At 35.7% G+C, this 17,131-nt stretch overlaps 3 protein-coding genes across 7 annotated transcripts; 2 read left to right on the forward strand and 1 right to left on the reverse strand.

Annotated features, from left to right (window-relative positions):
- The first annotated feature begins 28 nt into the window (after positions 1-28).
- On the forward strand, positions 29-3,434 carry LOC129578145 (anosmin-1). The gene is made up of 8 exons (XM_055466297.1): positions 29-1,348; positions 1,460-1,584; positions 1,691-2,017; positions 2,122-2,237; positions 2,329-2,410; positions 2,477-2,520; positions 2,629-2,702; positions 2,803-3,434. The coding sequence occupies exons 1-8, from the start codon at positions 1,208-1,210 to the stop codon at positions 2,944-2,946; spliced, it is 1,053 nt and encodes a 350-aa protein (XP_055322272.1). The 5' UTR covers positions 29-1,207; the 3' UTR covers positions 2,947-3,434.
- Positions 3,435-3,593: 159 nt separating this feature from the next.
- On the reverse strand, positions 3,594-11,876 carry LOC129578144 (multiple inositol polyphosphate phosphatase 1-like). 5 transcript variants are annotated; one of them, XM_055466296.1, is made up of 9 exons: positions 11,524-11,876; positions 8,034-8,282; positions 5,786-6,029; positions 5,613-5,669; positions 5,362-5,503; positions 5,236-5,276; positions 4,967-5,110; positions 4,771-4,841; positions 3,594-4,668 (listed from the first exon to the last, which is right to left on the reverse strand). In XM_055466296.1, the coding sequence occupies exons 3-9, from the start codon at positions 5,994-5,996 to the stop codon at positions 3,883-3,885; spliced, it is 1,452 nt and encodes a 483-aa protein (XP_055322271.1). In that variant the 5' UTR covers positions 5,997-6,029; positions 8,034-8,282; positions 11,524-11,876; the 3' UTR covers positions 3,594-3,882. The 5 variants fall into 5 exon arrangements, with proteins under 5 accessions (XP_055322271.1, XP_055322270.1, XP_055322267.1 ...); XM_055466295.1 differs by lacking the exon at positions 11,524-11,876 and adding an exon at positions 10,984-11,426; XM_055466292.1 differs by lacking the exon at positions 11,524-11,876 and adding an exon at positions 10,984-11,426 and having other exon boundaries at positions 8,034-10,863.
- Positions 11,877-12,531: 655 nt separating this feature from the next.
- LOC129578146 (heat shock protein 83) lies at positions 12,532-16,337 on the forward strand. The gene is made up of 4 exons (XM_055466298.1): positions 12,532-12,667; positions 13,286-13,411; positions 13,741-14,374; positions 14,540-16,337. Exons 2-4 carry the CDS (start codon positions 13,286-13,288, stop codon positions 15,925-15,927), a joined length of 2,148 nt encoding a protein of 715 aa, XP_055322273.1. The 5' UTR covers positions 12,532-12,667; the 3' UTR covers positions 15,928-16,337.
- The last annotated feature ends 794 nt before the right edge of the window (positions 16,338-17,131 follow it).

Genomic DNA, 17,131 nt, shown 5'->3' on the forward strand with positions numbered 1-17,131 from the left:
AGAGCGCCACTGATTAAATCCTGAAAAATAACGTTTGACAACCTTTTATATTGTTATTCCATTGATGAGAGTATGTGAATGAGACTTTGATTGATCCCTCAATCAAGTGTCAAGTTGGTGCTGTCAACATTGGATGATATATCTTTATGACAAGTTTTGAAAATAGTTTAGTCGTATCACTTTGCATCATAAATAATCCGTGTATCGATATCACCTGTTCTATACACACGCAATCCAGATTAAATCTCTGATTTCGGGGAATGGAATGAAATGCGAATTGATTTTTGTTGGAATTGTGTGAATTGTAGCGTTTATTGTTGATTCTTCAAGTGGCCTTATTTAAAATTACCAATCAATTGAGATGATTGACTTGATGCATGCCGATGAAACATTGTAAGTTCTGACTGAGAGAGATAGAGAGAGAGAGAGACACAATGCAACGAATTTGTCGGAAGTTCGATGATTTGCTTGACGAATGCGCGGCGCGCACTCTCATACATTCAGAGAGTGCACGAGTACCGTTGCAATATTCGCGATAAAAGCCATTCCTTTGGTTCGTACGCTCATTTATACATTCTAACAAAATCAGCACCGATACCAGGCCTTAATGCAAAATAAAGGCAATCAAGCTGGAAAAAAAGCAAAACAAACCACGATACATATATATATATATATTTATATGGATTTGCGGCGCGTTCTGTGACTCTGTGTGCTATAACTAAGTAAACCAGTTTCTAGCGATGTGCTTGTTAATGATCACGATGATAAGTTTTATTCCCTCGTTTTGCGTACTTAATTTCAATAATGTTCGCATGCAAAAGCACGCGCGTCCATGCATTTTCGATGGTTCGAGATGCGTTCGCAAGCACCGAACACCATGCGAGAGTTCATTGATGCTTCAGCATATAGCTAGTTATTTGCAGCGGGGTTTTTCGTCAGAACACACGGTGAACAAAAATTTGCCGGCTTCTCTATATATCAATGCGTCTCATTTATTTTTATTACTTTTTTGGCGAAGGCATTGAACCTAGTCGACAGCTTGCATTGATTTTAAAAGTGGTTTTTAGATGTGATACAAAATAATAACGATAGAGCAACTAATCGAAGCGAGAAAAGTTCAGTTCAGAAGGAAAAGTTCGTTGACAAAATTTCTATACCAAAGCACAGCTAAACTCGAGCACATCAGTGCCATTCAAATTGGTTGATAATGCACCTGTATCGAATGTGGTTTTCTATAATTGTTCTGAATATTTTTATCCATGCCAATGTGATGAGTGTTGTTGATATCGACGAAAACCTTGTCCATAAAATATGCAATATGAAATTTTGCGATGCAACTAGAACCAATGTGAGTGTTACAATATCAATTTTATTCGACATTCATTCTCACATGCATATAGTTCCAGACAAAGCAAAAAAACAAAACACATCTGAGTTTCTTGATTTTTTTTTTGTGCAGTGCGATCTGGAATACTGTGTGGAACAAATGATCAGTGAGAGTAAATTCGGAGATTGTCCAAAGTATGCAAACAGTACGGACGCAAGAATGAGTTGTTTTGATGACTGTGATGGCCAAGATTATAGGTGATTTATGATTGCAACTGATTTTTTTTTTTTTTTGACAAATTCTGAAGAAAATTTCTTTGTCACAGTTTTTGTGTGTGTTTCAAAATAAAATATTACGTTTTAGGTGCACGGCCGCATTGAAGTGTTGTTGGCTAAACAATTGCAATAGGTCATGCATAATGCCAGACAATTTAAATCGCATTTCAACATTTACATTGCCACCCATTCCGACCGATGTGAGTGTACTGAGTATGGAGCACGAAACAAGGCGCAAAGCAAAAATCTCCTGGCTCATGCGAATACCACATAATCGGTGTGAAGAACAAATTGATTATGTTATTGAAGCACGTGCGCACGTTGGTTACTCGTTTTCTAAACACAAACTGGGTCAGTGGTTTGCAATTAACACAGAGAATGTCCATCTCGAATCAATGCACTCACACAATACCAAGTGCGTATTGGAAATGTCAAAATCATAGCTATGCTAAATATATTGTGGAAATTATTTTCTTCCCACTTTGTTGTGTTCTCTCTTTCTCTGCACACGCAATGTAGAATTTCCGGTTTGGTCACGCTACAGATTGGAAGATTTTATGAATTTCGCATTCTAGCACTGAATGGTAACGGCACTAGAGGATGTTCGGATTCAACGTTATTTCAACTGAATGAAAGCAAGTTTACTTTTTTTCAATGATTTTTTTTTAGAATAGAAATAATCTATTGCAAAGTAAATAATAAAATAATTGTATTTTGGATCAGCAGAACCAAAACACATATCACCACCTGCCAATTTAACGATTGACTCAACACCTAAATTAATGGCTAATAGCAGCGTGTACACAAGGTCAGTAAATTAATAAACGTTGAAACGGTGGAAATGAACCGATTAGAATTACTTTTGTTCTTTTAGGCTGAAGTGGCAGGAGCCAACCTCAGAATATCCAATTGAAAAATGTGAGAAAATAATTTGTCTCTTTTCAATCGTCGTAATAACAGCTGCATCTTTTCGTAATACGAACAGCTAATTGTTGATCCATTAATAACGAAAATCTACTTTTTCAGATGAACTTTCCTATTCGCTGTATATAAATGAAGGCAACGGTAGTCTGGTTATGGAAAAGATGCGTTTACCGGTTGTAAGAATTTACCATTAACATTAGAATATTCAGACATTCCCATATGAATTTTATTTGAATGAAACACATTTTTATTCAATTCTTTTCATTTTTAAAATAGACACAAAATTTCTACGAATTGTTCGATCTCCTGCCGAATTCCGTATATTATATCCAGTTGGGTACGATCTCTTCATTTGGTAAAAAGCGTTTAAAATCGGAAAAGGTGTCAATATTTGTAAACACAGCCATCGGTCGTACTTGATCGGCTTACAAATTGGTTGAGTGCTGTTTTTTTTCTCGATTTTTTGCCGAACATTCTTAAAACAGTAACATGATATGAACACACTTATCTGTTGTCAATAGAGATATCTTGTGGTCTATTATGTGGAAGAGGAAATCAAATGCTACTTTTTCTATTATGCCTTTCTTCATCATACAACGAAAACAAATACAATTTGTTTGGAAAAAAAAGTATTCGATACGATTACGTACTGTTAATGATATACTACTACAAATCGTGTGGCTCAATAAATGGGCTTATATGTGATATTTTATAAATAATAAATGGGAATGAATATGACCCGAGTTTAACTGTAGCCTTGCTAATCAATTTTCTATTTGCGTCGAGTATTTGCGATGTAGTTGATATAAGTTGCTTCACCCCTTCTTTATGACTTCAACAATAATTTGTTGTAGCAGATACTTAAGCAGGACAATCCAAATCGTCAATGGTACCATTTTTAAAACAAACAACATTTTTTTAATCATTAATTCAGTTTTTTTTTCTTCTAAAAATGGGAAAGGTAATATTAATATATACCATGATGATCATCAATTCAGTTTTTTTTTCTTCTAAAAATGGGAAAGGTAATATTAATATATACCATGATGATTCAATATACAATTGGGTTATGGTCTGTGTCATCTCTTATAAAATCAGATTAATTTTATTTTGTCATCAAATAATTGAAATTATTGTAGTTATTTAGTAAATAAAATTCTAACTCTTTTCTCCTGTCTAAAAATTAGATTGCCTAATCATTAATAGCAATTGTATTGCAGCACTGTTAATTGGACGGACTTAAAAATATAAAAGAAATTTGGATTGGCTTTGTTTCAGTTGCCAGATGGATTTATAAATATTCTTATCTTATTTGAGCAGCATGACTCAGCATTTGGTGGCTATTTATTGGCCCATTTAGGCCGCTAATTTGTGTAATATCATCGCAATCAAAGGTAAAATTATGGAAGCTAGTATGCTTGATGCACCCGAATCAGTGCAATAGTATTCATCGCAATTGGCTTGTGTGAATTTTTTGTAGCGTTCTTTGACATCGGCCAAATTACACAAGCCCACTTTGCACCAGTCAAGATCAGTTATGGGTTTTTCATTCAGGAAGAACATGACCTTATCGCGTTCCATATCATTTGGACAGTCATATTTGATGGCAACTAGATTCGATGCAAATGGTAAAATGTAGCTCGAGCGCCACTTCCGCTGTGACATACTGTAGTAGTTGTCGGCACGAAGCGAATCGGAATCTTTAAAGAATCGAAGTGCGGTCAAAAGTAAGACTATAGCTTTTGAGTGTGTGAAATATGCAACGGTTTTTGGTAGATTGTTCGTTTCAAGATGATGAAGCATATCATTTACAGCTGCACATTGAATGCGTGAATTCAATTCACGTCCGTAACTGCTTTTGTAGTATTTCTGAAGATCTTCCAGATATTCCAGGTCATCGATTTGTGTTGGAGTGAATGCTGCACACCATGCGCTCGGACTCCCGATATTCCATGCTTGATCGAATCGGCACATTTCAAACATATCCATTACTTGCTGCAATTTCAATGGATACTTGTAGCCAAGACGGGATGACACATCGCTCACCAGCTGTGTCATAGTTTGCGATTTTACGAATTTCTTGTATTCAGTTCCGTCTCCTTTGGATTTTGACATATCGTGCGGTGCACAATAGTCATAGGGCTAATTTTAAGCGAGCAATTAAAAAAAAGCAAATAATTTAATTACAACGATAGAAAATATTTTTAAAAAAATTCAATCATGATTTTAATTAATCATCCTTACTCTGAGCAATGTGTCATTAGTTGGTGGCGGCTGTACTTGAATATGTTCATGGGCATTTGGACCAAAGAGACCTAAAATATAAAAGTAAAAAGGGAAATGTTATTCATAATCTACCAAACAAGCTGGGAATAAAAACAAATTCGGTGTTTGAAAAAAAAAATGAGAAAATTTTGATTTTCCATCAAAGCTCATTTACCTTCAACGAACGCTTTATAACTGGCTTCTGTCCGTTGAGTGTTTGTATAACGGAATAAAAATTTGTTTTTATCATAAATATTTTCCAAAATATTCGGAAACACTCTTTGATATCGGATGGCCATAAATTTAAGCTCCTCCCAGCCTGTAATAGAAACAAGAACATTTGAATTGAAGAAAAAATCAACAAATTGCGGATCGAAGATACAGAATGCGTTTCTACCATCACAAATCAGACAAACGTAAAGTAATCAATAAATATGCAAATACCTTGAACTGTAAGGAATGCTGCGTATTGAGCAGTGATGTTTCTGGAATGGAAATAAAAATTGATTATTTATATTGAACAAATTGCGATGTTCTATGAATTAAAATTCAAAGTAAAAAAAAACATACTGATTCCAATGCCACCGTTTCAAAAGATCTAAGTCATTTTCACACATGGCACCGATGGCTGGCTTCGAATGTCGTTTTTCATAGTTTGCAATGATTTCATCTCTCAAATCTTCCAGTTGGCTCAAACTCTGCATTCTTTCTCCTATTAATGAAACCAATTCAAACAAAGAGTGAATTAAAAAGTTATCAGAATTTAAAAAATTGATTGCTTTTTGTAGAAAGTAAATTCTGATGAAATGAGGTGCGCAAACCTTCTGGCAAACGAGTGCCATGTCTGGCGAAGATCCAGATTTTGGTTGGATTGCAATCTGAAATGTGGAAAAATTGAGCACAAAATCAGTATTATCGGTATAAAAATAGTAATCAAAAGAATTCGTTGATTAAACTTTGCAGAGAAATTTAATGGAAAAACCACAGAACTTACTAGGAACAAGGTATTGTCTGCCAGTTTCGGGTCCTTTGACGATTAAATAGGAAGTTTTCGATGCAAAATGAGCTGATTGTGGTCGTTCGTTGTCCAAATCATAGCAGTATTCTTGGCAGCATTCACCGCTTCGCTGGGCATTTATTGGCTTGGACGCAAGCAATGCACAAATGAAAAGAATTAAATCGATTGACTTGCAGCGAACTACCATATTGACGATATTCACTTCTCCTATCTCCTAAGGCTGTAAAACAGAGCAATAGATGATTTGAATTACTCGAAATACTCCCGCAAAATGCTTAATCAACTGCGACAAAGTATGCTTTAAATATCAGAGTCAAGTGACTAGCGTGTTTGTTCTTCTCGTGTTTTGTCTCAGCCGCTAAACACACATACATACGCGCGCGGAGTCACGTTTTCAGAAGAATGTACGATAACAGCGATACGAAAGGGGAAAAAAATGTCAAAAAATACTTGAATTCAATTTTTTTTTTCAAAGCATTGAAATTGGATCTTCATTCTTCTTTATTGTTGATCCAATAGCACAGACACTTATGATCGCTTTATCAAATCGTTGATTTTTACGATTGATGCCATTTATGGCACGTATAGCTGCACAGTTAATAATATATTATTATTTATACTATCGGTATTAACATCGCATGTTAATAATATATTAGTATGATAATAACGGTATTAACTGGTATTAACTAGTAAGTAATAGCGATATAACAGGCGATGTTAATAACGTATCAGTTGTTAATACTGATAGTATGATCATACTATATTATTATGATTTTTATTATCAATACTGTGACGTCACTAAATTCCACGATTTTTCGCGTTTTCCGCGAAACTGATAAGAGATAGCGGTTTAGTGTCTTTGGCAATGTTGTAGTACTCTTCGCCTTCTATAACTTTGCCTCAGATTGTTATCACTTATCTCTTATCAGTTGGGCACAAATCGAAACACAGCGCTATGACACTTTTCTTTTTCTTATCATTCCGGTAAACTGATAAGAGATAAGTGATAACAATCCGTGGCAAAGTTGTAGAGGGCAACGAGTACTACAACATTGCCGAAGACATCGAACCGCTATCTCTTATCAGTATTGCGAAATTAGCCTTCCAGTTATCATATTATTAACAGCGATGTTAATAATTATTAACATGGATGTTAATAAAATATTATCATGAAAATCATAATAATATAGTACGATCATACTATCGGTATTAACATCGCATGTTAATAATATATTAGTATGATAATACCGGTATTAAGTGTTATTAACTAGTAAGTAATAGCGATATTAACAGGCGATGTTAATAACGTATCAGTTGTTAATACTGCCTAATTAATAATATAGTATTAATAATAATTAATAATATATTATTAGCTGTGCAGCTATAATGGCACGTGCTTAATTAGTGGTTCTTCTTAAAGGCTGGATTTTAAAAACAATTTTTCGTTGTCTGGCGAACGAGCTGTTATCAGTTTTTGCAAGCTACCGATTATGGGAGACCGGTTCTTTTATCTATTGATCTAGTTAATCAGCACATTATATTGCGCGCATACATAGTACCAAAAATAACCGTGATATCCATGTGATTTCGCTTTCTTTTTCTTCGGCCATAAATCTATGGAGGTAATTCACGTGAACACACATGTGATTTTATGAGTACTAGGCTTTTTTCACTTCATATCATCCATGTATGCGTATAGACTTGTGCGCGCTCGGTTTGTTTTCTTTTTCCTATCATTTATTAGTAAATGAATAATAAAAACCACACTTGAGAGTACTTATTTCGTTGCATTCCACAATGTGGCGACGGGGTGAAAGAATTGCATTGTTGACCTTTTTTAATTGAAACAAATTTTGCCACACGGACCCATCATTTTAATCGGTGTTGATGATGCAACCGATATATTATATGCTTGAAACTGGAGAAATTCTCTCTAATTAAGATGTTCATTAGGATCAGTGGAAGATAAAAGAATGACATTGTAAGATACGGATCACATTATTCACACTATTCACCAATTGTTTGATAGAGCCATTTCAATGTTAGCTCGTGCCACATGCAATCGAATGATGATAATACCACCTCATCGCTGCTGTCGCCGCCAACGTGGCCGCCACACATAATCTAATGAAATCATTCTTGTCATTGCCTGATTTATTATCACTGAAAACCCGCGGCGAATTACTAATTATTACCTTATTAGGCTCAATTAATTAAGACTTACAATGTGCCTGAGTCTGATGCTTCAATAATTTTTCCTTGTTACTTTTGGTCGTTTCCTTCTCGACAATTTTAATTGATGCTGTTTGGAATCAACAATTTGGATGTCACCCACCGATAAACCGGCAAGTACTTTCGACTCTGTGTTGTTATTTTTGTGGTTGATTGTTTTTTTGTTTTTAATTTCTCGTTACGAAAATAAAATACGCACACACTTAACAGATAACAAAATCGGGTAATTTTTTGGACAGAACTACAGCAAAAAAATGAACTAGCTATCAGTTAATCATTCAAATGAAGTGTGTATTCAAGAGCAAAATTCAAAGAAAGGAAATATGGAAATGCAAAAACCGTTCAAATAAAAATTCCGTTAATTAGGTTGTGTGCGCAGACACAGGAAAAGGCTTGTTCGTTTAACAAGAAGAAGCACTTTGCTTTAACAACTGCACATTCACTACCTGCTTGGATATGTGCGCATGCTTTGTGCCACACACTGTCCGTTGTCTCTTCTCCACTGTACACGAGATTTTTGTTTATGTTTGGGGTGGTGAGTCGATTTCGTTCGATTGCCACCGAACCATACACATATATTCATTTCGATCGGTGTGCTGCTGCTGCTGCTGTTGCTATTTTTTAAGGTTTGGCTTCATTCAAATGTGGATATTCTATAACATTTGCCAGACTAGATACGTATATAAAAAAAATTGAATAACGAAAGGGAAAAAATAACAGATAGCGACCGCTCATAACAACGGTCGGGAAACCGAATTGGAAATAAATCGAAGAAACACAAAATTGTAGCAAAATAGTGTTAGCAGTCCGTGTTCACGGCTACCAAATCCATTTAACCAGCATACAATGGTGTGGTTATGATGCGTAACTTTGAAAATGATTACATAAAATTAATGAAATTATCCATATTAGTTGAACCGACACAACGATAGCAATTCAACGAGAAAACAACAACAACAACAACAACGCCAATAATGCCACCTATTCCACCAGCTGAAACGGATTGAACTCACCGGGAGAGTGAAAAAAATAAGTCATACAGACACAAATGGATTCTTTTTGCAAAGAATACCAAGTGATCTAGTAGAATCCATTGAACTTGTATAACATAGTCTTTGGGTCGCTTTGACTAAAACAATTTACCACCATCGAATGCTATATTCTACGTTGTTCTTTTTTTATTCATTTTCATTCTGTTTCTTTCGATTTTATGCGCAATTATTCGCACTAAAATATCGTGGATTGTGATTTTGTCTCTGTCTCTGTCTCATTCGTTCCTTCCTGCTCTCTTCCACTCGAAATGCCAATAATGAAAGAAAATTAAAGTGGAATGAGAATGTGGGAGACACAGAAGAAGAAGCAGAATAAAAAGCACAAATACACGGCAGAAAATTGGGAATGGAGAAGAAAAAAAGAACGAATTTTCTCATAGAATCAGGCACATTCAATATACACAGCGCTTCTCTTTGTTCTGATCGCGCGTAAATGTGGCTAAAAATATACACGAAAGATTTTGTTTTGATTGTATGAGGTCAGTAAAATTGTAAAATGCTAAGATTCATGATCGATTCGAGCGAGTCATGAACAAAATGAAACGGTTGGAAAGATTGAAAGAAACAAAAACAATAAACAAAGATTCAAATGAGTTTAGCATGTTCAGCTATCATTTGGGCACAATACACAGAAAAAACAGCACATTCATAGCCGTAGAGAAGCGAAACAAAAAAAAAACGAACAAATTACACTCTTTTTTCCACTTGTGTGTCGCGCTCTATCGCCACAAACATCTATTTTGTATAGATTATTACGCGCTATGAATAGACGAGAGTGAGTGAAATTTTTTTTTAGTACGCTACTTTTTTCTCTCCTCTCTTATTTAAATCACCTGATCCATGATACTAATTATGTTTTGGTCAACAAGTGTCAATATTTAGTGAAATCTAAATGCATGTTTACATTGGACATTTTTCGATTTTATTTTTTTTATCAACTATGGTATTTGTTTGTTATTGTTTTTTTTTCATCATCGTCGTCGTCGTCGTCATCATCAACAACATAAACTCATCTAGGTGATGACAATCAACAATAGGAAGGCGTTTTCTCTGCCACTTAATTTGTTTGAAACGTTGTTCGTATATGGCGCTAAAAATCTTCAAGTATGACATGACTAATTCAATTTGTTAGCAAAAAAAATTTCGTACAATTTCGTGGAATCGAACGACGTTGATACGCTTAGCTACGGAAAGCAAACAGAAAGACTGCTGGCTAAGTATTTTAACAGCGATTCTGGATAATTGGCGAATAATTCAATGGAATGGATTTCTTTTTGATTCGCCAGAAAATATCGCTCGATGCATGTGCATTCATTTCATGTGTGCTCACCCATAATGAAAACAAAAGTCTTGAGCCGTTTTTTTTTTGTTTCTCTTTTCTTTCCGACTTTTTCTTCTTCATTTCTCTTCTGTTGGTTACGTATGGGCGACTGGTTTGCAAGAATACTGACTGCATTATTGGTAATAAACTCGGCATGGTATTGAGATACGAAAAAAAACACAAAACCAAATGATACCGAATGAACATTGCGATTTGGTCCAATTGAGTTTATCAATATAGTGCACTCATCTTCCATTTCCAGCATGCAATTTTTTTTTTCTCTATTCATATCTCATTTCCTCAGTGCACGATATAATTTCTGTGTGTAAACAATGTTACATTGTTTATGTTATGCGACTTTGTTATTGCAAGACGCTATACTTTCTTTATTCATATGGCGAAACATACCAAAATCAAAAAAATGTCGCTGAATTTTAACATCACCACACCTTCGCCACACATAGTATTACAACAGTAATAACGAAATGACATGGAGGGAAAGGTAGAGCGAAAATATGTCTAAGAAATGTGTACGTATTTGAATAATAAAATAATAGAATAACATTTACATGTGACCGTCGTGGCAGAGTTCAAAGGTGAATCAATAAATTCTAGGCAAAAAAGGATATTGAACACGAATCAAAACAATAAAACACATAACTTATAAAAACCAAACGAAAACTTATCGAAACAATTTGCATCGAAATGAAAATTTATACTGAAACAAAATTCGTATAAAAGTGGGATAGGAGAAGAAAATGTAAACAACGTCGTAGTTTCACGCAACTATGCCGACTACTCAACTGTTGTTGCCCAGCGCAGCGATCATGTTAGAGTTGTTAATGCTGGTGCTAGTTCCAAATTCATTTAAACAGAAAACTTCATCGCGGCTGAAAGAGAAACAACGTGTGCCCGTTGTTTGATTGAATGCAATAGCATGTAGATTTATGCGTTCCGTGACCAGTTCTTCTGAAGAAACTATGAAACACAACGATCATCATTGTCTCGTCTGTGAAAATTGACGTTTTCATCAACCCTATTAAAAAAAAACTCATTTCGCGCGCTGAATTAATACGGATTAATTATTGAATAATTTTGGAATGTATGACCTTTTATTGGGAGAGCGAGAATACCGTTTGATTGCATGATGCAATTGCATCGTGCGAAGAACGATGTTTGTTCAATACGTGAAAAGCGGATATTTCTTTTTCGTTTATCGCCACGATAAATAATAATTTTACTGTTGATTGATTCGTTGGTTATGATATTGGCAAAAAACACGAATAAATTACACTCAATTACAGAAAATCGAATTTTGTAGAACATTCCACATTCCAAACACATTCGATGTGTTACTGCTTAATGACAAACAAAGAAATGTTCTAGAAAACCAGAAAATTCCCGCCATGAATCAACAACGACGCATGAGAGAAAGCGATAACGATTTCTTTCTATCCACTGTGATCAATGTTTTCGAGAAAATTCATGCGGCTTCGCGTTCTGTTTTTTGTTTACTATAATGTAGTCGTTTTCGAAATTTCTGTTGGCAAGTGAAAATCGCCGAACGGAATTTTTTCAATGAAACATTCATGAAATTGCCATAATATGACATTTGAAAGGTATAGATGGATTTTTGGAATAAATTTTATTGTGATTATCATTTGAACGATGTTTTAAATGGAACTTATTATGAAATTTATTGAAAAAATTTATCATAGTCATGGTGTTGATGGGCTGGCGCCATCTGCCAGTTCGAACGCTAAGTAAGTGCCCGAAACTCTGACGTTCAACTGTTGGAACCGTCAACACAACGACGACATGTTTCTAGAACAATACCGCGGTAAAAGTCAAAATGAATCTCATTTTTACGCATATTTTCATAATTACGGTGATTTTGTTGAAAAATCAATTGAAAATCGTTTAAAATTAATATTAGTAAATTTTGTGGCTACACATTTTGCCGTGTTTCATACATAAAACGCTGTAAAACGTTTACAGAACATTCGACCGCAACCGGAAGGAACTGTCCGTTTTTCTAGATTCTTCTAGACGTTTCGAGACGAAAGTTCTATTTAGTATATATACACGGCCATTGTATGCGCTGTGTCAGATTGAACTGAATAAGCAAAGTGAACAGTTGTGCGAAAACACAGCAAACCAAACACAAGCGAATCATTTCTATTGAATAGAAAGAATAAACCAAGTGATTTTTTTTGTTGAAAAAAGTAAATTATAAAAGAACAATTACTCAAGGTGTGTATTAAATTTTTACTCATTTTATTTCGTAAATTAAAAATCGGTTTGTCATTTTTGCTGACAATTTCGACAAGTTGATTCATTTTTTACTTGTAAAATTGTGTCAATTTTGCCGGTTCAATGTGAGAATGTTCGGGAAGCATAGTGTAACGCGCAAAAAAAAAACGTGTTTCATGTAACCAAGTTGTTCGCACCATAAAACCATTGATTTTACCATTTAAAGTTGTTTGAACGTAATTGCATCAGATTTTGTAATCGTAAATTTCGATTTTAGCGAAAAATTCGATTTTTTTTTCCTTTGTCGTTGTCAGTTGCTATTGGTTGCATGAAGTGCGCGTCATAGAGAAGCCTTCGCGAATGTTCTCGTAATGGTGCAGACACACCGATTTTTCTTTTCACTTCACATTTTTCGGTTGTGAATTATTCATTATGATGATAAAACATAGAATTGTGCATTTCTGAATAAAAAATGTTGAAACCTCTATGCTGCCTTCCTACTGAAAATAATTCACAACGCATTTTTTCCGCTATTTCGGTTGAAAAAAAATTATACCGTCATTTATACCGAGTACTAACTGGATACATTTTTTTTCTCTCCTTTGGCCTCATTTACAGATGTCAGAACAAGTTGAAACCTTCGCTTTCCAAGCTGAAATTGCTCAGCTCATGTCATTGATCATCAACACCTTCTATTCGAACAAAGAAATTTTCCTTCGTGAATTGATCTCAAACGCATCTGATGTAAGTATTTCATTGGATTAGTCAACAGCCCAAATGCGTCCATTTTGTTTTTTTCACTTTCGATTTTCTTTGTCGTTCTTGCACGATTCATGAGCTAGTTAGTATGCAGAAAAAAACACGTGGACATAGCAATCAATGCACTTGCTCTGAATCGCATGCTAAGAACGATGATCCTTTTTTCCAAATTAATTTTCAATGTTTTTTTTTCGTTTCATTTATCGGGATATTTGTTTTTTTCCAAACATTTTGATGAAATTTTTCGAGATTTTTCAATTTTTTTCTGGTGTACTAATCATTTTTTTTCGATTGATTTTTGTGTTTCGATATAGGCTTTGGATAAAATCCGTTATGAATCACTCACCGATCCATCAAAGCTCGACAGCGGCAAGGAATTGTACATCAAAATCATTCCAAACAAAGCCGCTGGTACCCTCACCATCATCGATACTGGTATCGGTATGACTAAAGCCGATTTGGTTAACAACCTTGGTACTATCGCCAAATCCGGTACAAAGGCATTCATGGAAGCATTGCAAGCTGGTGCTGACATTAGCATGATTGGTCAATTCGGTGTTGGTTTCTACTCTGCCTACTTGGTTGCTGATAAAGTCACCGTTACATCGAAACACAACGATGATGAACAATACATTTGGGAATCATCAGCCGGTGGCTCATTCACCATCAAGTCTGACAACACCGAACCATTGGGTCGCGGTACCAAGATTGTTTTGCACATCAAGGAAGATCAAACCGAGTACTTGGAAGAAAGCAAAATCAAGCAAATCGTTACCAAGCACTCGCAATTCATTGGTTACCCAATCAAATTGTTGGTCGAAAAGGAACGCGACCAAGAAGTAAGCGACGACGAAGCTGAAGATGAAAAGAAGGAAGAAAAGAAGGAAGAGGAAGAGAAGAAAGAGGAGGGTGAAGAACCAAAGATTGAAGATGTCGAAGATGAAGAAGGTATGTACACAATACGGCTATTTTTAGATACGAATAAAAATGCAAAGTTTACTCAGTTCAAATTGAGCTATTTTCATATTCTGAAGTTTATCGAACTTTTTTGCTGTGGTTTTGCTTGAACAAATGACTAATCGATTGTTCTTTCGTTTCATTTTGCTTGAGCAGAAAAAGACAAGAAGAAGAAGAAGACCATCAAAGTGAAATACACCGAAGATGAAGAATTGAACAAGACCAAGCCAATTTGGACCCGTAACGCCGACGACATTTCACAAGAGGAATACGGTGAATTCTACAAATCGCTCACCAACGATTGGGAAGATCATTTGGCCGTCAAGCACTTCTCCGTTGAAGGTCAATTGGAATTCCGTGCATTGTTGTTCGTCCCACGTCGTGTACCATTCGATCTCTTCGAAAGCAAAAAGAAGAAGAACAACATCAAATTGTATGTGCGTCGTGTCTTCATCATGGACAACTGCGAAGATTTGATCCCAGACTACCTCAACTTCATCCGCGGTGTTGTTGACTCCGAAGATTTGCCATTGAACATTTCGCGTGAAATGTTGCAACAAAACAAGATCCTCAAGGTCATCCGCAAGAACATCGTCAAGAAGTGTTTGGAATTGTTTGAAGAATTGGCCGAAGACAAGGAAGGCTACAAGAAGTTCTACGATCAATTTAACAAGAACTTGAAATTGGGTGTGCACGAAGACAGCCAAAACCGCACCAAATTGGCCGAACTCATCCGTTTCCACACATCCGCATCCGGTGATGAATACTGTTCATTGGCCGATTACGTGAGCCGCATGAAGGAAAACCAAAAGCACATCTACTGCATCAGCGGTGAAAGCCGTGAACAAGTTGCCAACTCGGCCTTCGTTGAACGTCTCAAGAAACGTGGCTATGAAGTTGTCTACATGACTGAACCAATAGATGAATACGTTATTCAACAATTGAAGGAATTCCAAGGCAAACAATTGGTGTCGGTTACCAAGGAAGGTTTGGAATTGCCCGAAGACGAGGAGGAAAAGAAGAAGCGCGAAGATGATAAAGTCAAGTTCGAAAACTTGTGCAAGGTTATGAAATCCGTGTTGGACAACAAAGTCGAAAAGGTCGTCGTTTCACACCGTTTGGTCCAATCACCATGCTGTATCGTTACATCGCAATACGGTTGGTCCGCCAATATGGAACGTATCATGAAAGCTCAAGCCCTACGTGACACATCCACACTCGGTTACATGGCCGGCAAAAAGCATTTGGAAATCAATCCAGACCATCCAATCGTTGAAACATTGCGTCAAAAGGCTGAGGCCGACAAAAACGACAAATCTGTCAAGGATTTGGTCATCTTGTTGTTCGAAACCGCTTTGCTCTCATCTGGATTCTCATTGCAAGAACCACAAGTTCATGCATCACGCATTTATCGTATGATTAAATTGGGTCTTGGCATCGACGAAGACGAACCAATGGCCGCCGATGACATCCCAGCCGCTGGTGATGTGCCACCACTCGTTGATGACGCCGAAGATGCATCACACATGGAAGAAGTCGACTAAATTAATTGCAAAATTAATTACACTTAGCTCATAAAACGTCAGCTTCACAACATTCTGCATCCACTCTCAATTCATACAAAATTCTTTCTTTTCGTTCCTTACCAAAAAAAAAAACAAACAAAACAAACTTCATTTGCCGCGTTGTAGCGGTCTCAATCAGTGTTTGAATCCTGATTCAGACTGATGACCAAACACAAATGCTTCGTGAACGAACACCATTCTGAAGCAACCAATCATTTATTTTTACTAAACTAACTTCATTTTGTATGTCCCATTTTTTGTGTTCGAAGGTTTAATTTTATTTTCCGAGAAAGTAATCATAATTTCCCTTCTTCCATTGGTGAATTACAAAATGAATAACCGAACGTTAAAATAATGTAACCATCTAATGAAATAGAGTTAAATAAAAATTATCAAAAAGATAGAAAAAACTAAATAAAAAAAAAAACTTTGGAGTTTTCCTTTACTTGACTTTGAACATTTTTCAGGACTTTGCGCATTTTTTCAGGGTTTTTTCTTCAGCGGATCTATCTTAAGCGAATCATTTTCTCAGCAATTCTCATTTTTTAGTGAGCGATCTTTTTGAAAAATATGAAACTTGGGTTTAATCGGAAAACACGTGTGATACACCTGGCTGTTGTCAACTCGAAGCAAAGACACGTAAAATTAACGAATCACTTGCTCGGACTATACAAATTCATGAGAAGTTTTTTTTTTGTATTCGTCATTCATCACATGCGTCATCATTTGCATTATTATTTGGAATACGTTCACTTGAATTTACTGTCGATAATTTTTATAAATAGCCCACCGACTTCAATAGTGCAAACAGAAATGAAAAAAATGCAATCGTGTAAATGCTAAGTCTTCATAATGTCGTTAAATTCCTATCAAAATCGTTTGCTTTGATGAAACCATGAAAAAAAGTCGGTTTGCAAGTGAAACATTTCGAACACCAACACTTTGAATGGAATTCGTGACAGGTACTAGCATTTTTCGTACCAAAGATGGCGCTGATTATTCCAAAAGTTTGAAACATTTCAATTGTCAATCGAAGCTTGAAAGCGAACGGCATGACTAAGCTCACCGAACGAAATCGATTCGGAATAAAATGAAATATGGCAAATGTTGATAGTTTTCGTTCGATTTCGATACATAAATCAAAACCTGGAGGGAATGGACAGCATATTCAAAATAATCGCAA

This window comes from Sitodiplosis mosellana, unplaced genomic scaffold (genome assembly GCF_009176505.1).
Source record: "Sitodiplosis mosellana isolate CC-2019 unplaced genomic scaffold, AAFC_SMos_1.0 Smas_scaffold_6226, whole genome shotgun sequence".
NCBI classification, from domain to species: Eukaryota; Metazoa; Arthropoda; class Insecta; order Diptera; family Cecidomyiidae; genus Sitodiplosis; species Sitodiplosis mosellana.

What these genes read in the sequence shown, in the direction of transcription:
- LOC129578145 (XM_055466297.1), top strand. Translation starts at nt 1,208, where the DNA reads ATGCACCTGTATCGAATGTGGTTTTCTATAATTGTTCTGAATATTTTT. An exon ending in GCGATGCAACTAGAACCAAT is followed by an intron (nt 1,349 to 1,459) that starts GTGAGTGTTACA and finishes TTTTTTGTGCAG; the next exon opens with TGCGATCTGGAATACTGTGT. An exon ending in AATAGCAGCGTGTACACAAG is followed by an intron (nt 2,411 to 2,476) that starts GTCAGTAAATTA and finishes TTGTTCTTTTAG; the next exon opens with GCTGAAGTGGCAGGAGCCAA.
- LOC129578144 (XM_055466296.1), bottom strand. Translation starts at nt 5,996, where the DNA reads ATGGTAGTTCGCTGCAAGTCAATCGATTTAATTCTTTTCATTTGTGCA. An exon ending in AAACGGTGGCATTGGAATCA is followed by an intron (nt 5,277 to 5,361) that starts GTATGTTTTTTT and finishes TTTCCATTCCAG; the next exon opens with AAACATCACTGCTCAATACG. An exon ending in TTATAAAGCGTTCGTTGAAG is followed by an intron (nt 4,842 to 4,966) that starts GTAAATGAGCTT and finishes TTTATATTTTAG; the next exon opens with GTCTCTTTGGTCCAAATGCC.
- LOC129578146 (XM_055466298.1), top strand. Translation starts at nt 13,286, where the DNA reads ATGTCAGAACAAGTTGAAACCTTCGCTTTCCAAGCTGAAATTGCTCAG. An exon ending in TGATCTCAAACGCATCTGAT is followed by an intron (nt 13,412 to 13,740) that starts GTAAGTATTTCA and finishes GTTTCGATATAG; the next exon opens with GCTTTGGATAAAATCCGTTA. An exon ending in AGATGTCGAAGATGAAGAAG is followed by an intron (nt 14,375 to 14,539) that starts GTATGTACACAA and finishes TTGCTTGAGCAG; the next exon opens with AAAAAGACAAGAAGAAGAAG.